The sequence below is a fragment of the Urocitellus parryii genome, chromosome 9 (genome assembly GCF_045843805.1).
Source record: "Urocitellus parryii isolate mUroPar1 chromosome 9, mUroPar1.hap1, whole genome shotgun sequence".
Taxonomy (NCBI): domain Eukaryota; kingdom Metazoa; phylum Chordata; class Mammalia; order Rodentia; family Sciuridae; genus Urocitellus; species Urocitellus parryii.
This window is the reverse complement of record NC_135539.1, coordinates 135244480-135266787: the sequence shown is the minus strand read 5'-3', so window position 1 is coordinate 135266787 and position 22308 is coordinate 135244480. Positions and strand designations below refer to the sequence as shown.

General features: G+C 35.5%; 1 protein-coding gene across 1 annotated transcript in view; it reads left to right on the top strand.

Moving 5' to 3' along the window:
* Ralgps2 (Ral GEF with PH domain and SH3 binding motif 2) overlaps nucleotides 1–17994 on the top strand; it is a 149503-nt gene extending 131509 nt beyond the window's left edge. The window contains exons 15-20 of the mRNA XM_026388514.2: nucleotides 251–328; nucleotides 2151–2256; nucleotides 5473–5565; nucleotides 12481–12586; nucleotides 14803–14894; nucleotides 17887–17994. Coding sequence (XP_026244299.1) covers nucleotides 251–328; nucleotides 2151–2256; nucleotides 5473–5565; nucleotides 12481–12586; nucleotides 14803–14894; nucleotides 17887–17916 — 505 coding nt within the window. The 3' untranslated portion in view covers nucleotides 17917–17994. The remainder of the gene's footprint in view (nucleotides 1–250; nucleotides 329–2150; nucleotides 2257–5472; nucleotides 5566–12480; nucleotides 12587–14802; nucleotides 14895–17886) is intronic.
* The last annotated feature ends 4314 nt before the right edge of the window (nucleotides 17995–22308 follow it).

Genomic DNA, 22308 nt, shown 5'->3' with positions numbered 1-22308 from the left:
TGCAAAAGTGAATGTATATATAAATGTATAATATGTATTTCTAGAGTCAGTAAATTGTTTTAAAAAATCATGATGCCTACTTTAAAAAAGAAAGAGGAATAATCATAATAATCCTCTTGCAAGATTTAGAAAGCCTTGCAATTTTTAGAAAGCTGTATTACATGAACAAGCTATTATACTATTCTAGGTGTTGATGATTATGTGAATGAAAGTATATGTAATACATACAATTTATAATGGAATCCAACAGGAACAGATTATACCATTCTCTCGGCCCGGTGACAAGAGTGGCACGAAATGGCTATCGAAGCCAAGTGAAGGCCAGCAGGTACAATTCCCCTGTACCTAGGGGTCACAGAAATCCCCTCTGGTGTTGGTGATTGGCATACATGGGTGTGGTCTGACATTATTTCTGTTCTTTCTCAACTAATTGGTTTTCAAGCTAAACAAATTGCCCATGAAAACTTTCTTTTTAAGATTGAATGTAGAGATAAATTTAAACCATTCTTTCTGATCCACAGAGCTAATTGCTAAAACTTGCATCTTTATGTCACATTTTTCTAAATTGTTTCCCAGTTGATAACCTTTTAACTGCACAGGTCTTTATAATGCTACTAGCTATTGGATGAGCAATTAAAAAAATCTGCTTGTTATTCTTCAGCTACAATCAAAACGTTTACTTTGCTAATAATTTTACATTTGATTTGTCTTTTTTAAGAATTTTTTTTTCAGATAAACCACAGAACTTGAATTTAAACACGTCTGTTTCACTAAATTCTATCTGTGTATTTCAACTCATATTCATTCAGTTCTTCATTTAGCTAAATTGGGCCTCTTTTTGCCCATATTAGCTATGGAAACAACTAAGGATGGGTCAGTGATTGGGATATGGGGGTGAGTTATGTTGGGTAATCAACCAATCCAGAATACAGCAAGATAGCAAGCTTTAGGTCAATTCAATAGAATCTAATCTTCCTTGAATATAAGTACTCTAGCCTGAAGTTTCTGCTGGCTTCTAGGGTTTTTAAGTCACTTTGAAGACACCTAAATAATCATAAAGGAATAAACTGGAAAACTTCTGTTTTCTTTGTTGTTGTAGTAATTCTGCATCTAATATCAAATCACCAATGACATTTTTATCAGTGTGTACATCTTAATTGATTCATGTAGAACTCAATTCTTTATATGTGGTATCCTGAATCAGTTGAAGAAAGATATTTAAATGTTGAATTATTTTGTGATCATTTTTAAAAAGATTTATGAAAAGGAAGTCTGGAGTTGGGGGTTGTTCTTTTCTTGGAGAGCTGTTAGACCATAATCAAAAACCACTTATGCATTGGCAACATTTAAGTGTCATTAAAAGCCAGGTATTAAAAACATATATCTGCAATCCCAGTGACTTGGGAGGCTGAGGTGAGAGGATTGCAAGTTTAACACCAGCCTGAGCAACTTAGCAAGACCATGTCTCAAAATATAAAAAAGGGGCTAGGGAAATAGCTCAGTGGTAGAGCACCCCTGGGTTCAAGCCCCAGTTGGATGGATGGATGGATGGATGGATGGATGGATGGATGGATAGATGGATGGATGGATAGATAGATAGATAGATATTCAAATATATTGTAGAAACCATTTTTTAAATGTGATTTTTGCCCTTTTTATTTTAGAATTAAGCATGAATCTTCTCTTTTCCTTTTTTGAGCTTCTGTTCTTTTTAATTTTCAGTTTATATATTTAAAGACTTCTAACAAATAGAATCTTCATCTTTCTTACCAGGACTTAAAGTTTCTAATCAGGAAAATAAAATTACAACAGTGATGCAGTGTGGCATGATAAAAAGAAGAAAAATCTTAAATTATTAATGTAATCTTTATTAAAGTGAATTCCTGCATTCTTTCTCAGTTATACTTGTTCAAATATGTAATAGTGTGTTTGTGTGTTTAGCCATCTGCTGACTTTAGTAACTTTATAATTAACTTTTGTGGCAGCTTATAAATTTTGGATTAATAAACCTTTAAAATTGTGTCATCTCGACTCTGAATAAAGCAGCAAAGTTTTAAATTAATAATAATTTTGTTTTATTTAAGTACCTAATAAGTGACTACTATCAACAAAAGCTCTTACATGTTCTTTTTTTCATTTTATTATTACAGTTCTGCAGAGTCAGAAGATTTGGCAGTACATTTGTATCCAGGAGCTGTTACTATTCAAGGTGTTCTCAGGAGAAAAACTTTGTTAAAAGAAGGCAAAAAGCCAACAGTAAGATTTCATTTTGTTATATTTTAACACATCTCTAAAAATGTGCAAATGCATAAGATGCTGAGAAGTACTAAATAGCTGAAAAAGAATCGAGTATGTAGTAGACTTGAAAATACACATTTTCCCCACCATATTCCTCAACACCTGTCGTGCAGATTTCAGGTTAATTATATGTTAATGGTGCTTAAATCAAGATACTACTGTACTTCTCTCTACCTTTTAGTGTAATTCTTAAACAAAACTTACTTAGATAACTCTGAAAGTATATCATTAAGAAGTACTAGAGGGCTGGGGTTGTGGCTCAGTGGCAGAGCGCATGTCTTGCACATCTGAGGCACTGGGTTCAATCCTCAGCACCACAAAAAAAATAAATAAAATAAAGATATTGTGTCCATGTATAACTAAAAAATATTTTTTAAAAAAAGGAGTAATACTAGAGAAATATGAAAATAGAAAATAATAACAACCCTAAAAAATGGAAATTGACCAATTTTATTTCATCAGTTTATTTGAATCTCTTTAATGCATACTTGTTTCCTTACAAAATATAACTCAGATAGTAAATGTTTTCCAAACTATAACTATAGTGAGGGAAAAAAGGCTTAGTGGAACAAAGCTTTTTATCTATAGCAAAGAAGTTTATTCTTTCCTGACATCAGCATAGTAGCTTGACTACAAAAAAGAGCTCTTTTTCTTTTCTCAAATAACATTATAGCTTATCTAATTTGCAATATAAAACCTTGGACATGTTATTATATTTAAAAGCTTTTGAAAATATAAAGGTTTCTTCAAATATAAAAATGGTTTCCATCTAAATAATCTTATTTCACTGCTTATATCACAATAAACCAAGACACACAGAATCAGGAAGCTGCACTAGACCATCCAGTGAGTTCAGAATAGAGTGTCAGATTTGTAGCTTCAGACCCTCTTGCTCTTGTGCCAGAAGCTACAAATAGGGCAATGAATGCCTCCTGGAGATTAGTTCCAGTAAGGAGAAACAGTGTAAGCCCTTAAAATAAGGCCATGGGGTACAGAATGATGGTGTGGTAGGAGGGCATTTGGCCAAGATCTGTGGAGAAGGTGAGTAGCCTGGTGCACTTAAACCTAGAGACAAGTAGGCCTGTGTGATTGATGCATTAAAAGTGCAGGAGATGGGGGGGCTGGGGTTGTGGCTCAGTGGTAGAGCACTTTACTGGATTTGATTCCCGGCACCCCATAAAAATAAAGGTATTGTGTCCATGTACAACTGAAAAAAATAAATTAATTAAAATTTTTTAAAAAGTGCAGGAGCAGGGCTGGGGCTGGAGCTGGGGCTTAGTGGCAGAGCGCTTGCCTGGCATGTGTGAGGCCCTGGGTTCGATCCGTAGCACCGCATATAAATAAATTTTAAAAAATTAAATAAAGGTACATCAACAACTAAAAAAAATATATTTAAAAAAGTGCAGGAAGTCAGGCCAGAGCTGTTTGGTGATGTTACATGGAAATGAAGGTGACTTCTGGATTTGGGACCTGATGAAGGTGCATGTTGGTAACATTTTTTCTATGAAGGGACCAGCTAATTCTTGGCCAGGTTCCATTTGACATGTTTATTAAACATTCAAGTTGAACTGTCTGTTTAGCTTTAAAAAAAGTACAGTTGATGAGTTCTGTAGAGGAATGGTGGCCAGAAATAGTAATTTGGAAGTCATTAGCATACAGATAGTATTGGAGGTATGCAGCTAGATGAGATAGATTATCTAAGAAGAAAGTATCACTGAGGAAGAGAAAAAGCACTGAAAAGCTCTGTGGCATCAAAAGTCTGTGATAGGAAGAATAAAGGAGAACAAAGAAACTCATCCCAGAAACCTGACAGTTAAAGTACTTCAAGCAGGAAGAGTGGTCAGCTGAAAGGGACTGGATATACAGCCAGACCATGAAATTATAGGCATACTTGCTCTAGGAGATTGACTGTGATAAGGACAAAGCCTTTGGTAGGATGTCAGCAGCCAGTGACCCCAACAGCCTAAAAGCCAAATGAAGTAGAAAATAGATGAATTAGAAGTAGTGACAGGGAATTAGACATACCCTGCAATAAGTAATGCTGTGAAAAGGAGCAAAGAAATTATGTGGTGTCAAGAGGGTGAAGTCCTGGGAGACAGGAGGGACTTTTAAGGTAGAAATTCTTTTGTATGATGATGGTGGAGGAGGAGATGCAGTGGAGAGCAGCCTTATGGCAAAAGCAGACCTGAAAATGAGGCTAGTGAGAATCAAGGGCACAAGAAGAAAGCTGAGTTTGTCTTTACATAGAACCGGCTTAACAGTCTGTTGTAGCAAGAACAAAGGCTGAATATATGGATCTACAAAACAGGCGTAAGGAATTCACACTGGGAATATGAGGTGGTTCTCACCTCCAGGAAGTGTGTCATGACATGGAGGGAGATCAGGGTTAAAATTTTGAGGAGAAGGTAAAGAGTATGTTGACTAGATTGGGGAAAGGAAAATGGCAATCCTAATTTTATCACTTGGCATAATCATGTTATTTCTTCAATAATATTCAGCTACTATGATATGGTGCCAAGTACTTAAGTGGGTGGATTTGACTAGGGGTTGGGGTTTTATCAGGATAGAGGGGCTGAGGACTTAAAATGCTGGTGGGACTGGCTGTGGTGCTAAACCATGGAATTATAGCCTGCATGAAGAAAGGGAGAGGATGTGTGGCAGCAAGGAGGCAGTGGCAGTATGAGACAGGATTCTTGACGAGATCAAGAATTAACTGATGGCTGGGAATGGAGCTTAGTTGTAGAGCACTCGCCTGGCATGCACAAAGACCTGGGTTCAATCCCCAGTACCATCAAAAAAAAAAAAAGAATTTAAGAAAACATGAATGAGAGTATATGAGCTGAAAGTGATAGAATTATTTGAGACAATGATTTCAGAACTGCTACCACTCAACTCTGAGGCAAGGACTATGTGGTTGAAGTGAAGAATGGATCATGGGCACTAAGGAAAGTAAAGAAACTGAGAAGTCATAATATTTTTTTTTTTTTAGAGAGAGAGAGAATTTTAATATTTATTTTTTAGTTTTCGGCAGACACAACATCTTTGTTTGTATGTGGTGCTGAGGATCGAACCCGGGCCTCACGCATGCCAGGCGAGCGCGCTACCACTGAGCCACATCTCCAGCCCAAGAAGTCATAATATTTTAATAGTATATCTGTATATTATTCTCTCTAGGTAGCATCTTGGACAAAATACTGGGCGGCCTTGTGTGGAACACAACTTTTTTACTATGCTGCCAAATCTCTGAAGGCTACAGAAAGAAAACATGTGAGTATTCTTCTAAATTTTTAGCATTGTTTTATAGACCTTTTAGTGATTATACAGAAAATAGACCTAAAAAGTTGCAAGAATTTTTTGTTCTAACCCAGAAGTTCTTACACTTACTTCTGGTGTGAGTACTGTAATGGAATTATTTTTCCTTACAGCATACCAAGGGAACATCTTGGAGTAACCTCTCTTGGGTGTAGTTTCTTTTTTGAATACCATTTTTCCATTGCAAGTATCAAAACTGCACATTAGGAATATCTATCTTGGCATGAAAGCTTACTCACCTCTGAGATTGTGGTTTAGTTGTAGTCTCATTTCCTTGAGTAAAATGTGAAAATCTAGGACCAACATCTAAAGTTCTTTCCATCTCAGTCTTGGATACAGTGGTCTAAGTTCTGTTCTCCTGTGCTCCATGTCACTTGACAGAAGCTCCTCTGTGCTCTCTTCTCAGGGTAGAATCTCCCTATAAATCCCTTTTGTATGCTGTTTTGTGCTTATATGCCAATGATACAGTCTTTGAAAGGGAGACAGTTTCTCATGTTACATAAATAAAGTCCCTTTGAGAGAAGTTTTATTTCTTAATCATGTGTTTTGGGAAGGGGAATTGTTTTACCCTACCGAGGAAAGGCAAGCCACTAAAGAAAACTTAAATATTTTTTCTACTTATTAATTTCGCAAATGATACTGTGTGAATCAGAGGTGTTCTTCTTTATCCTCACAGTTTTAGCCCTTAATCAAACCAAAAGTATAGAAAAGGGCAGTTTGCGTTTAAATGGATGTAGGAGGTGCTATGAGATTGCATTGCCTTCCTTATCATGCATTCCCACTAACATGCCGCTTTCCTAAGTTTCGTGTCTTGCTTTTCTTAAGGGTGTTATAATTTATGTTTCCGTAAATAACACATTGTGGGGGCTATGTGTGTGTTTTGTTGTTGGTGATGGTCATTGAACCTGAGGCCTGGGGCAAGCTAAGCTCATGCTCTACTATTGGGCCACACCACCAACTCCTAGAATCAGATAGTCTTAAGCAGTGGCTTTTTGCTTACTATTGTAGTGGTTCAGGTAACTCTTTTTTTTTTCCCCCTAATAGAGAGGTTTCTAAAAATATTTTTTTAGTCGTCAATGGACCTTTATTTTATTTATCTATATGCAGTGCTGAGGATCTAACCTAGTGCTTCAATACTAGGCAAGTGCTCTACCACTGAGCCACAACCCCAACCCTTCAGATAGTTCTTGCATTGAGATAAAGGACTGAGTGAGTGATCATGGAGATCCATTCTGTGAATATACTTTGTGTTCTGACTGTTCTGAATGGTCAAATGTAGTTTACAAATGAAAGCATATTCTTTATAAAAGGGGTTTTTAATAGAATGGTGTTCGTTGTCAGTAATAATATTAGTGATGCTAGCATACCTTACAAAGTCACACTGATTAGTTTCATTAGCACATTTTGCAGAGTGATTGTCTCTAATTAGTACTCTATATACAGAAGGAGAAAAAAGGTTGTAGTTAAATTGTGCCATTTGTCTTCAGATATAGAGCAGGTAGCACTTCGAGATACTCGTTGGTTGAATTTCAGTTGGTTGACAACTTTAAAGAAGTAGGTTTTCAAAAATAAAGTGGGGTTTTGTTTTGTTTTCCTTAGGTTTAATCAGAGCTAAATTATAGAAGTTATAACTGAATTTGTCATATAGTTCATCTGCTAAGCATTGCTTTCTGTTTGGCCTTGCCACTTAATACATATTAATATATACTAATCCATTGTTATAGTTTGAAGTTAATTACATGAGATTTCTTTTTTTAATTTTTTTTTAGTTGTAGATGGACACAATATCTTTGTTTTATTTATATATTTTTGTATGTGGTGCTAAGGATTGAACCCAGTGCTTCACGCATGTAAGGCAAGCGCTCAGCCACTGAGCTACAACCCCAGCCCCTACATGAGATTTCTAATAAATGATGCATATGAAATAATTTAGAAGATGGCAGATTGTAAGAAAATAAAATTGAGTACCCAGAAAATTTAAGATTTAAGCTATTCAAAACAGGATAGAAGGCATAGAGACAGGTCTGCATCTATATTCAGTATTAATTTGGGGATTAGGAGTGATATGGCACAGAACTAAAAACAATGAAGGAAAAAACAGTTTTGAACTGATTTCAAACAAAATTAAAACACAAACTGAATGAAAATATCTGCTATAGATAAGCAACAGATAAAATCTTTATTATATATAGCACCACTATATTATATTCTTGCCAAAATATTTAACCTGAATTTTATGAGGAAGCAATCAAATTTAGGCTGTGGGACATTGTATGAGACAGCCAGCCTGGTTTCTTTTTTGTCTTATTATTCCAATTTTTTATACATGATAGCAGAATGCATTTCATTTCATATTACACATATAGAGCACAATTTTTCATTTCTCTGCTTGTATACAAAGTAGAGTCATACCATTTGTATCTTCATAGATGTACTTAGGATAATGATGTCTATCTCATTCCACCATCTTTCCTACCCCCATGTCTCCTCTCTTCTCCTCTCTCCCCTTTGTCCTATCCAATGTTCCTCCATTCCTCCCATGCCCGCCCCCCACAACCCCCATAATGGATCAGCATCCACATATCAGAGAAACCATTCAGCTTTTGGTTTTGGGGGATTGGCTTACTTCAGTTAGCATGATATTCTCCAACTCCATCCATTTACCTGCAAATTCCATGATTTTATTCTCTTTTAATGCTGAGTATAGATACCACAGTTTACCCATTTAATTATCTATTGAAGAGCATCTAGGTTGATTCCACAGTTTAGCTATTGTGAATTGTGCTGCTATAAACATTGATGTGACTGCATCACTGTAGTATGATGATTTTTAAGCCCTTTGGGTATAAACCAAGGAGTGGGATAGCTGGGTCAAATGGTGATTCCATTCCAAGTTTTCCAAGGAATCTCTATACTGCTTTCCAGATTGGTTGCACCAGTTTGCAGTCCAGCAATGAATGAAAGCAAAGAGTGTGATCTTTTCCCCACATCCTCACCAACACTTCTTATTGTTTGTATCCTTAATAGCTGCCATTCTGACTGGAATGATATGGAATCTTAGAGTCCTTTTGATTTGCATTTCGCTAATTGCTAGAGATGTTGAACATTTTTTCATATATTTGTTGATCCAATGTATATCTTCTTCTGAGAAGTCTCTGTTCAGCTCCTTAGCCCATTTATTGATTGGGTTATTTGGATTTTGTTGTTTGTTTTGTTTTTTGTTTGGGTTTTTTTGTTTTGTTTTGTTTTGGTGTTAAGTTTTTGAGTTCTTTATATATCCTAGAGATTAGTAGAGATTAGTACTCTATCTGATGTGCATGTGGTAAAAATTTGTTCCCATTCTGTAGGCTCTTTCTTTGCCTCATTGATGGTTTCTTTTGGTGAGAAGAATCCTTTTAGTTTGAGTCCATCCCATTTATTAATTCTTGATTTTATTTCTTGCGCTTTAGAACTCTTGTTAAAGAAGTCAGGCCCTAATCTGATGTGATGAGGATTTGGACCTACTTTTTTCTCTGTTAGGCACAGGGTCTTGGTCTAATTCCTAGGTCCTTGATCTACTTTAAGATGGATTTTGTGCATGGTGAGAGATAGGGGTTTCGTTTCATTTTGTTGCATATGGGTTTCCAGTTTTCCCAGCACCATTTGTTGAAGACGCTATCTTTTCTTCAATATATGTTTTTGGCCCCTATGTCTACTATGAGATAACTATATTTATATGGGTTTGTCTCTGTGTCCTCTCTTCTGTACCATTGTTCTACAAGTCTATTTTGGTGCCAATATCATGTCATTTTTGTTACTGTAGCACTGTAGTGTAGTTTAAGGTCTGGTATAGGGATACCACCTGCTTCACTCTTCTTGCTAAGGATTGCTTTAGCTATTCTGGATCTCTTATTTTTCCAGATGTATTTCATGATTTCATGACTGCTTTTTCTATTTTTATGAGTCATGTCATTGGTATTTTGATTGAAATTGAATTAAATCTGTATAGTGGTTTTGGTAGCAATCAAATTCAGGTTGTGGGACATTGTATGAGACAGCCAGCCTGGATTCTTTAAAAAAAAAAAAAAAAAAAGGCAGGTAGAGGAGATGTTAGGGGACAGTCATTCTAGACCAAAAGATACTTGACAGCTAATTGTAGTGTATGTAGTTCTGGTTGAATCCTGGAGTTAAATCCTTTCTCTAAAATACAATTTTTTGTCAATGGGGATCAGAGAAAGTTTGGGAAAATGTCTGGGAAGAAAGAAGGGACTTTATTTTTTAATGTTTATAAATGAAAGCATACACATGTAAAAATAGTTTTTAGTGGAAGTGTATTTATTATTAAGAAAATTCATTGATATGTTTGAACCTATCACTACATGGTAGTGAGTGAAAAAATATTGTTTGGTTAAATTTTTTAAATCAAATCTGCACTTGAAAAAACATTCCATGACTGATTAAGAATAAAACAGAAACATGTCAAAGGGAAATAAGATGAAATACAGATAGGTAACGTATAGGAAAAAAATAATCAACCTTACTAGTTACCAAAAATTGCAGAAGACACTTTTTTGATAATATTGCATTGTCCATAGAGTAGGGAAACATGTACTATGATTCATGGTTATCAGAAACTTAAATTGATATTGTTATGGTGAGATCAATAAAAGAACCATTACAGTTGAGTACAAACCACAAGTCAGAGTATAAACAAACTCCCATTGGTATATTAAAAACCAGCAGCAAAAATAACACAAAAAAGTAAATGCATAGAAAAAAGATCTGGGGTGTCTCACCCCAAATGATGATGAATCCTGGGAGCAAAATAGGATTCAACTGGGGGTCAAAGGCCATTGCACTGTATTTATAGATTGATCCCTCTATATTGAGGGGCTTATTGCAGAGATTTTTGAGAGATAAGAAAAGAATATTAGAAACCATATTATCAGCCAGCACCGTGGACCAAGCCTATAATCCCAGCAACTTCACCATGGCCCATGCCTATAATCCCAGCAACTTAGGAGGCTAAGGCAGGAGGATCACAAATTCAAGGCCAGCCTCAGTGATTTAGAGAGGCCCTTAGCAATACAGACCCTGTCTTAATTAAAAAATAAGAAGGATTGGGGATATAGCTCAGTGATAAAGCACCCCTGGTTTCAATCCTTAGTGCTGAAAAAAGAAAGAGGAAAAAAAATCATACTATCTACTTTGAAATAAATTGTGAGTCTCAAGTCAGCTGTTCTTTGGTATTGCTAATTTCATTCCTCATAATATTAAAGCTTATTTCTTTAGCTTTTTTTTAAGTAACTATATTGTTACAAATGTGCCGTGTTCAGTCCTTTTTCCCATTTCTTTTCATTGTGAAACATACATACTGCAAAGTAAATAGGTACATACATATTTTAAAGCAAAGTAAATAAAATAAACATGTATTTAAGTTCTACCCAGTTTAAGGATCAGAATTTACCAGACTATCAAAGCCTCCCCAGATTAGCATCCTCTTCCTTCCCCATCAGCTGTCCCCACAGCCCATCACTGTCCTGAATTTCATGTTCCTCATTGCCTTGTTTCCTTAGAGATTTATATTTGCTTCCTTACACAATACTTAATTTTATTTTTTAAGTGTACTTGAATGAGTCACATATACATTCTTAAGCACAAGCTTTTTTGTCTGTCTGTTGAGATTCATTGTTGTTGATGCATATAGTTGTCCTTTAATCGTTTTCACAACTGAATAGTCTTCCATTTTATGAGTCTGTCTTGATTTATTGATATCACTCTATTATATCACTAGTGAACCTATCACTACATGGTAAATTTTTAGTGAATATTTGAATGACTTCCATTTTTTTACTATTTCTAACTGTTGCTGTGAATATTTTTTTGCACAGGTTCTCTGGGTTATGTATCTGTGGGATGCAAATGTTACTTTACAAGAATATACCAGATTAAGAGTCACAGTCACCAGCAGTAGAGTGAAGTTCATATCTTCACCATACTTCTTATTGTTAGTCTCTTTAATCTTAGCTAATCCAGTATGGATAAAATGTTGCCTGATCATTTTAATTTGTATGCCCCTATATACTTAACAGTGTTTATTGGTCATCCATGTTTCTTGTTCTGTGAAATGCCTGGATAAATCTTTACTTACTCTAATTGATGAAAGTTCTTTATATTTTCCAGATGCAAATCTGTTAACAGTTATTTGTTATAAATACCTTGTTCCAATTTTTTTAACTTATTTTTTTACTCTCTTTTAATTTTTTTTAGTTGTTAATGGATCTTTATTTATTTATATGTGGTGCTGAGAATCGAACCCAGTGCCTCACACATACTAAGCAAGCACTCTCCTACTGAGCTAGGACCCCAACCCTATATGTTATCTTTTAGCAGCCTTTTTACACACTGCTAGAGTCAATATGCCAATATTCTAGCGTTTTTGGTTTTTGTTTTTGTTTTTTTCATTTATGTTCATGAATGAGATTATCCTTTAACTCGGGCAAGTCATGCTCTGAGGGAATGGAAAATAAAACTGAAGCTAGGAAGGTCTGAAAAGAAGTGGGCTGTCTGAAGAGGGCATGCCTACATGCAGCCTACTAGGAAAAGGCCCAAACTGACCTGGACCAGCAGGAAATTGCAAATTTTTCTTTTAAGCTGTAGATGGACACAGTGCCTTTACTTATTTATTTTTATGTGGTGCTGAGGATCGAACTCAGTGCCTTACATGTGCTAGGCAGGTGCTATACCACTGAGCCACAACCCCAAACCAGGAAGTCACAAATCTGACCTCATTAGGAGAAACTGAAAATACACTCTCTGTCTCGTAACTTTTGCTCACTGTCTTTCCCTAATTATTACTAATTGTTTTTACTAATTATCTTTTTGTCTCAGTTCAAGTCAACATCAAATAAGACTGTCTCTGTGGTGGGATGGATGGTGATGATGGCTGATGACCCAGAACATCCAGACCTCTTCCTGCTGACAGACTCTGAGAAAGGTGAACTGTTAGCGTGACTAGTGTTGAAGATGCTGTGTACCTAACTTGAGGAGCTAAAACTGGTTTAATGTTGAGTGTTCCATTCAACAGGGGATGTGATGGTGTGGCTTTTATCTACTAGGAAGTATTTTTGTCACATAATGTGTTTTAATGAACCCAATATTTTTAGAGCTTATTTTCTCCACTACATAAGCATAAACATTAAAGCCCAAGTAATCCCTAAAGGGATAACCAGGGAGGGAGGGAGGACATCTGAGGATATCAGCCCCTGTTACTTTAAAATGTCAGCGATTGCCCTGCAGGCATTGCTCCCCTGCCAAGCCCTCCAGTAGGAGGTTGTTCTCAAGTTCTGAAAGTGACAAAGTTTTTCTTTAAAATTCTTTTATTTCATTATTTTAAATTAATTTGTAGGCTCAAATCCCTTTCCAGTTAAGATACTTTATAAAACAGAGACATTTGTGAATACAACAATCGACTATTAACCATTGGATGTCATAAAATGGAAGAGGTAAAAATGGGTTGGGTTTTGTCTTTTTTTTTTTTTTTTTTTTTTTTTTGAGAGATGGTCTCCCTAAATTACCCAGGCTGGCCTGGAGCTAACATTCCTCCCACCTCAGCATCTGGAGTAGCTGAGATTAAAGGCACAAGCTCTTGTGTCTGGCAGAGGAGAAAAAGTGGAGGGTGGACTGTGTAGATCACTCCAACCTCCTGGCTCTTCTTGCCCCTTCAGTGAACGCCACAGGGTCCATGGGAGACACCTTCCCTGGTTGCTGCTCTTCCCTAATAATGGCCACCATTATTAGTCCACAAGCACCACAGAGGAGGTCAGAAGAGAGATACTCGCCACATCTGCCAAAATCTTCCACTCCAGCAATTCACAACTGAACTCGTTAACTTCTGTTGACTTTACAACTGTATCTTGACCTGCATTTATTTAGTTGGTGTTTTGTATCAACAGAAATTCTGTTTTTTGGATGCTGTAGTTTTAAGTAAAAAAAATTAAATCTGTATTTAGATGCAGAAAAAAATAATCATAGCAAAATGTCTTGTTTTGAGGGAAATAGATTGATTTACACAATAAGCACTCCCTAGTCAACATTCTCAATTAAAAGCCCCAGCCCCACAAAATCTCAAAGGCATTATTTATAAAATTACATTTTAAAATAAAATCATTGAATTTTGCTAAGAAATTCTTTGTTTTCCTTAGCATACTTAATATTGCCAAGGTTTTCATAATGTTTGTGCTGGGGATTGGGGTTGGGGTATAAATTGTAGCTGTGACCAGCTTAATTGTAGATGTGTTCTGTTCTATTGACCTTAAATCTGTATCTGAATTCAGTAATCAAAACAGTGTTATCTGACCTAGTAAACATTGGGTGAAGAAGCAGTTGCTTCTGAAATGAAAACTTTTAAGTGTTAAAATCTCAAAGGAAAGCTGGATAGTATTTAAATCTAGTCAGGCTCCTCAATCACTGAAGGCAGACATAAAGGAAAGTATACTTCAGAAGAATTGTGAAATAAGAACTTAGATCAGTGAGAAAAGTAAGCAAAGCTCAACTCAGAGCAGCCTTTAGTACATGTATCTTTCTCATTTTATTCTTTACTCATCTTAATATATATAGCCATATAAATACCCTTAGTGTGTCAGCCTTGATTAGTCAGCGTAGGAACTCCTGAATACACGCCACACAATGATTTCCAATTTCATAAAAGAGAAAAAAAACATCTTAGACATTTCCAGTGAGCCCCCAGCAGAACTCTCCAGTTCTGCAGTGATCTTGATAAATGACTGGTTGACTCAAGGCTAAAAGCTGAGCCCATGTTGATGCTACCTGATTAATCCTTAATCATGTTAAATAGCTAATGTTTATGTATTTTTAAACAACACAGGTTGAAGCCCTTTGGCTGCAAAAACTTATTAACATCTAATTTTAGATCATCTATCCACAGAGACAAACCTGGAGAAGCCATCTTTATGTATATGTTATTTTAAAGATCATTTATAAGCTATAAAACAGTGACTTTCTGAATATAGGATAGCATTTGGATGGGTTACACAGAGAACTATTCTTTTTATTTGTAGTAGGAGACTAGGTATTAAATGAACAGGATCCTGAAACAGAACTCTAGTGATGTTTAATTCACTCTTTAATATCTAGAAGAGTTACTATGTGGTAAAATCCTTATCGCTTTCCACTTGTTTTTGGTAATTATAGGGAATTCATACAAGTTTCAAGCTGGCAGTAGAATGAATGCAATGCTGTGGTTTAAGCATCTGAGTGCAGCCTGCCAAAGTAACAAACAACAGGTGAGTTTTTTTCTTAATTGTCAGAACAGTTTGTAACTTGGGAATATAAAAAGAGGTCCAGTCGGGCATGGTGATGCACACCTGTAATCCCAGCTGCTTGGGAGTCTGAAGCGCGAGGATCAAGGTCAGTCTCAGCAACTTAACAAGACCCAGTCTCAAAATAAAATATATAAAGGGCTGGGATACGGATTGGTGGTCAAGTACCCCTGGGTTCAGTTCCCAGTGCCTAAATAAATAAAGTTCCCAAAAGAAGTAGACTTGTTTTCTTAATGAACTGGGAAAATGGTGGTGTTTTTAGTCTTGTTTATTCTTGTTAGTAATAGTCAACAAAACGTGGAGTTTACACTTTAGTCAGGAGCTAGATAATAAACAAGTAAACAAAAAGCAAAATTCCAATTCATAAGAACTATGTAATAGAATTGTGTGAAATAGAGAGTAGAGACAGCTTCAGATACCCAATGCTAAATCGGTGAGACCTTCCCCCCAAGGTGATGATAGTGACATGAATGACAAGAAGGAACCATCCATGTGAGGATTAGGGAGCACAGAGTGCTGGAAAAGGGACCAGCCCATGCAAAGACCCTGAAGCTGGAACCAGCTTAGTGTTCAATATAGAGAAGGGAGCTAGCATCTGTGCAGCATAGCAAGAGGACAGCTCTAGGAAGAGCAAGAGCAAGGTGGCCTCTAAATTAACAACAACTGTTCCTATTCATCTTTGATTGATGGCCACTTGAGGTAGTTTCCTGTGGTTGCAGTGAAACCAAATCCCTCTTTATTGTATATTTTTGTTTTACTGAAACAAAGATGGTCTAATGGAAAGGCTTTCGCTACAGAGAAGAAGGAATCTATCACATTGTTTTTCTCACTGTGTTGCAGAGTTAAGATTTGAATCACAAATTGGTAGATAACAAGTAAATGTAATTACAAAAATTTCTTTATACCTTTCATAGAACTAGACTCCAGTTAAATATATTTAAAAATCATTGACGTAGGGTATTGATAATGCCAAAGAACACAGTAAACGTTATCAGTAGCTAATTTTGAATAATATAATACTCTAAGTTGAGAAAGCTTATAAGTATTTTTTTACCTTCTGATATTAGGATTCAAGTTATTACCTCTTAAGAAACTGAAGCTCAGAGATACTGAATCACTTAGGTAGATCAAATAAGTAAACAGTGGTAGACTTGCAACATGAACTCTTTAAGTCCATTCTTTATGAGTATTGTTGGAGTGAGCTTTGTTCTCTCATTTTTATTTCACTTCTTTGTGAAAGACTAATATTTTAGTAACCTCCACAAGGTACATGAAATACAAAAGTTCTTTTCTTGCCTGTCACATTAGTATCTGGGACAGAATGAAACAGATCTTTTGCCCAAGACAAAAGCCTTTCAGGATTCAACTTATATGCTACATGTTTTCTTTAAATGGAGCTTAGGAGCCAGGCATAGTGGCACACATTTGGAATCCCAGCAGCTCGGGAGGCTGAGACAGGAGGATTATGAGCTCAAAGCCAGCCTCAGCAACTTAGCGAGGCCCTAAGCAACTCATTGAGACCCTGTCTCTAAATAAAATATTAAAAAGGGCTGGGGAGATATGGCTCAGTGGTTAAGCATCCTTGGGTTCTATCTCTGGCACCAAATAAATAAATAAATGTAGCTTAGGGTATTAAGTCTTGTTTATTAAAAATAACCCTCAGATTCCAAGATTAATCTAGGCAGTATTTACACACCAGCATGGAGGCATAGTTTCTTTCACTGTGTATTGGTAGACCTTCCTGCTAACAAAGTCAGCCAAATGTGCATAAATAGGTTTGTTGTTTTGTTGTTGTTTCTTTGCTCCACATTTGTAAGAAACAGGGTGAAGCAAACTTACAAAAAGAACCTGCAAAATTTGAAACTTTTTAGAAGACTGATTAAAATGCAAAATACCTAAAATGACAGATAATTTAGGAAGAAATGAGACTTTTACTCTTTACTATGGATTTTTTTAAACCAAACTTGGGAATTTACATTTTAAGCACATGAGCATTGTATTATATTTGATTTATAATTCAGTTGTGATTATATTTCCCATAGAATTCTCATTCAGAAACTGGCACATCTAAGAAACACAGGGTTTTGAGTATAAGAGCTTTCAGAAAGAAAGACAGATGACCTGTGAGAACTGTTGAGCTGTGTTAAAGGACAGGGAGGAGATCACTGGTATACAGAGAGCCAGGGCAACCTGGAAACAGTTTTCAGGATTGAGTGGATTTGTTTATTCGTTTTTTGTTTGGGGTTTTGTTTTCTTGTTTGTTTGTTGTTGTTATTTTTTTAAAAACCTTTTATTAGTCCTTTAACTGTAGAATTCAGCAACTAATTTTTAAAAATGAAAAGCATTTCAGAGAATTATTGAATTTCAGATTTTGTACAATCTGTGAGTAGTAAATTATTATAAAACCTATTGATCTTTCAGAGTCATAAAGTATTAGATCAGAATTGTGTAATGAATTTTATACTTTTCACAAAGAATTTCATAATGACTTTAATAATGATTTCATAAAACTGTTCCTAGTAATCGTTATAAAAGCATCTGTGATGATTTTTAAGATGTGCATGTAGGAATTGATTGTGACATAAAATGAAAATGATGGCAAGCCTGCCTGTCTGGAATTTCATCCCTGTAAGAACCATAGTTAGTTCATTCAGTAAGCACCTGTGTGGAGCCCCCATCTTTCTTGGCTTTCATGGAGCCGAGAAAGATACCCTTTCTGCCCTTTCCTCCTGTCTAGATATCAATTTTTTTGAAAGAGCAAATTAATTTAGTGATTTTTCTCTCTAAACTGTTATAGTATATTACACTCATTATTCATAAATATTGAAGTGCATTCCTTTAAAATATATGTAAGTCAGAAAGATTTGGGCTTGCCTAAAAGACAAGGAAAGATAAGAAATACTAATTTGAAGAACAGCTTTTAAAAGAATTAATTTGTGATGCTTATATATTTCAGGTTCCTACAAACTTGATGACTTTTGAGTAAAAGCCTGAAGAGGAAGAAGTGGAGCTCTGCTCCTGGGTAAGAGCTGGGGCCTGACGGAAAATGCCAGCGGCAAACCATCCTGTGCCAGGAAGAGCCCACAGGCTCCATCCCAGCCTTTGGAATGCTGAACCAAAAAGCACTCATTTCAGGGAATAAAGTGAGATATTCCCAGAGAACAAATTGGAGTTGCAAAACAAACTGCCATGAACCATGCTTCTTATCTCTGAACTGACCTGTGGAAACCACTGCCTTAAAAGAGTGAAAGGAAAACCAACATGAAACACCAAATAGTGTGTGTGAATCTTCTGGCGGTGCTGTGCTTGGGATAGATCATAGCTAATTTCCATTTCTTTTAACTTTGTACTAATTTTGGAGGGGGGAATCATCTTTTTTTTAAGATACACTTTGAAAAGGAACATGTTTCTTGTGGATGGTACCAGGAGCTGGTTTTGAATGTGGTGATACTCAGATACTTCAATTTCGCGGGATTTTACCAGCAGCCCACCTGCAAGGTTTGTTCAGCCTCCAGTAGTCCATATCCTCACTGGTTTTCTCTCACAGCAAGAATGTAGGATTAGAAATGTTGATAATGAAAGTTGTTGGGTTTGTTTGGGATGGGGGAGGAAGGGCTGGTTTTGGTTGAGGGGAGATCTTTTTAAACACTAAGCTTCTGAATTGAGTACTGTATGGGGAACAATATTTCCTGCAGGAGGCACAAAGCCCAAGTGTTCATATACCAGTTCTTTAAAATAGGTTCTAGAAAACATGGTTGTTTCTAACTGGGTTTCATGTTCAACTTTCTGTATGAATTCAATGTTGAATGATAGATCTGCTTAGTAAAGAACTGTAATCTCAGACTTTCCTGAGAAGGATTTTACAATGACTAAATTTTTTTTCAAGCTAATTGAATTATCCCTCTCCCAGTTTCAGGGAGTCATCAAGGGTGATAATATTGATATTTTGCCAGGATATTTTCTTTTACAGTGTTTAATGTGCATAATGCCAGAGTTATTTTTTTATTGTTTGTTTTGTTTTTGTTCAGTATAATATTCAAGATCATATTTGTTTAAAAGATTCCTCATAAATATGTATGTATTTTATCATAAGACAGTAATTTTAAGAGGGATAAAAGACAAGTTTGAGGATCTAGGAATTTTAAGTATTAAACCTTTCTTCCTTTTATGACTTACCTTAAACATACCAAAACATTTTTCTAAAAACTGAACTATAAGTCCTTGACGTGAACCTATATTGTCAGTAGTTAACCAAGAAGTTTTGAGAGAACTCTTCTATGCAACAATGCATCCACTTTCTAAAATAAATGTCAAATTTAGAAGTTAAAAGGTGTGATACCGTAGAATTTTAACAAAAAAAAATTGCACCTGAACAAAACTGTCAGATGTTACAAACTCATGAGACATCATAAATTTTAGCAGTGGTCCAGAGTAAGAAATGTTTTTTGACTGATACCTCCTAATTGACTTATTACTTTGGGCCTCATATAAAATTTCTCACATTTATCTTCTTAGCAAATTGTATAAATTTTATTGCAAGTTTCGCCCTCAAGTCCAAAAAATATTGTGTATACAAATAATAAGCTTAAAATGTATCCAAAGGAAAGTAAAAGAACTTTTTCTGAGTGTTAAATTTAATTTCATTTTGTGTTTGGAAAAGATGTTAACCGTTCAGATAGATTTCTCATATAATAGTTAGAAATACATTTTTTCTGGGTTGTAGTGACACAGGCTGGAGAGGGCAGAGTGTTGCCTGTGCTGAATGATTTTTCAGTTAATGATCTAAGCTTAACCCACGTTGGGTGCCTAAAAACACCTGCATAGCCAGCAGTATTACTATGTAGACCTTGCACGTCTTACTTCTGTTTTGCATTTTTTTATAAATTTCTTATTTTGTTTATTTCTCTTCAGAATAACATTTTTAGCAGTGTATGTGCTTTCCAAAAAATATTGTGAATAAGAACCCTGTGGATTTTTTTATTATTTTGTCTGTCATAAATAAGCTAAGGGTAGGTATGTTGTAGGTTAACCATATCTGGGAGATATGCAACTGGAAGTCAGAGCCTGACATCTCACAGTTTTGCCAAAGAGAGCAAACTAAGTTGGAAGATGTGTTTGATATTTTCAGCTCTAAACATTAATGAGTGCTTGTACAGAGTAAGAATAGTGTTCACATTTGGGTAACAGTCCATAGACAGAGTTGTGGCCTCTGACTGTCTGAAATTTAACCTAACAGTACAGTAGAAATTGTTATTATCTTTCTATCTTCAGATTTGTCTATTCAAAAGATTACTCGTTTCTTTTTAAGATTATTCGTAGCATTTTAAGTAAATTGAAATCGGTGGGAAATGAATTACAGTAGTGTAGGTGAGTTTTTGACCTGTCATTCACAAAATATCATCTGGCTATAATTCAAACAAAGAAAATATAAGTCACCAATCAATATTGAATATTTAGGTAGTTTGTTAGTAGGAAGATAAATCTTATCAAACCTGCCCTTGATTGTAAATCAGTGATCCAAAAACTCAAAATTTTCATCAGCATTAAACTCATTTTTTACCGTAGGCAAGAAACTCAGTTATTATTTAAATTTAAGCTGATGCATAAGCATAGTGATTGGCATATCAGTGGCATGAGGTAATAGTATACAGAACTAGCCACAATATAATTTGAGGCACATCTCATGTAACAACTTATTTGAACACGGAAGCTTATTTTCTATATGAAAGTAACATATCGGTTTTTAAAATGTAACTATAAAACCATCACCTAATGGTCTTCTGGGCACTGTTTTTGGTTTCATGTATCTTCTGTGTTCAGACTTTGCTTATTTTTGATAGTGTTATTTTTAAAACTGTAAGAATTGAAAGACAAATGATCAAACACACCTTCCTATTCTGTTTTCTTCACTGTGTAAATATTATTTGTACAAGCATTACAAAAAGGGATCCAAACAATTTGAGTTGGAGTGTTTTTTCTCCCTAGGCATGTGCTTCAATGGCAAATATTTGTCTGTGTGAAAAATGCCATATAATTACTGCACTGCCTCTTTACGGGCTGTATTGGTATTGGGTATTTCTGTATATCAACTCACAGTGTTTATAGCTGCAAAGTTTTTATAAACAGCTTTTTTTCCTCTTCTAGAAGATTCATAAGGGAGCTCAAAAAGACCTATTGCTATAGAGAGTAAAAAAGAGTAGTCTCTAGTAGATCTGTTAGTTGAACCTGGGGCCCTCTAAAATTAGCAGCCTATCATTCTCTTAAAATCATTAGAGTTTACTTGGGCAAATGTTTAGCATCTGTCTTTTTTTCCCTAAGGTTAAATCTGTACTGCTGTATTACTGAAGGACATCATATTAGGAAATCATTACTAGTAATAGATTTAATCCATTGGCTTTTTAGAATAGCATATCAATTATTGATTTCCTTGTTTTTTGAGGCACATTCTTTTACAACCAGGTTTTAAACCACTATATTATTTTCTTCTGCAAGCACGGGGTGCCAGTGTTACTTAAAAGGAGATAATCTTTAATAAAAAGAAACCCTCTATCTCAAAGGTCTTTGAAATGATTGGATCCCTTTTTGAAAATGAAGGTTATTTCCCCGCTGTGCTGGTGGAATAGGAGTGCTACTGTTGTGTGAGGAAGCAGTGAGGTTTGTCTGACTTCCTTCAGTGACCTTTTAGGGTTTGCTTTTGTTTTTCTCTCTTTTTTCTTTACTTCTTTCAAAATTAGTAAATTTATGATTTTACAGCCAGCGTGTATTCTGTTTTTTCTAAGCCTTTGAGATAACAAAAATTGCTGCTAAATCACATTGATGATAAATGACACATTGATGATAAATGTGGACCTTTTCAAAATGATTTAAGTACCTTTTGATTTTGTTCTCCTAAAAATGGCTTGTGTCTAAAGTGAGTTTTTTTTTTCTATTTAGAGGGTTCTAATGAAAGAGAATTGTGCATAAAACTTTTAAGCTTATTGAAACCAATTGCATTATACCTTATCTCAAGTTGTAATATGGTAAAATTTTGGTCAGTGCCTTATCAATTTGAAGACCATTCTTAGGGCATTGAGTACAATTTGCCCTCTTAGTTCAGGAGCATACTCTCCACCATCTTAATCTTACAGCAAGTCTAAGGATGTCTGTGCAGATCCTCCAGGTGCTTGTTGCAGTCCTCCTTGGGTTTTGAGTCTTTTTTATACAACTTCCTCCCTGCTTCTCTCCTTTCCAGGTAGGAGAATGAAAATAAATCCACTCAAATCAATCTTTTGATAAGCACTCCTAAAAAAAACAGCTTTGAAGAACATCCATCCAGCTGGGTTCATTTTTTTCTCTTGTTTGAGCATAGAGTTAATAATAATCAGCCCCTCTTGGAAAT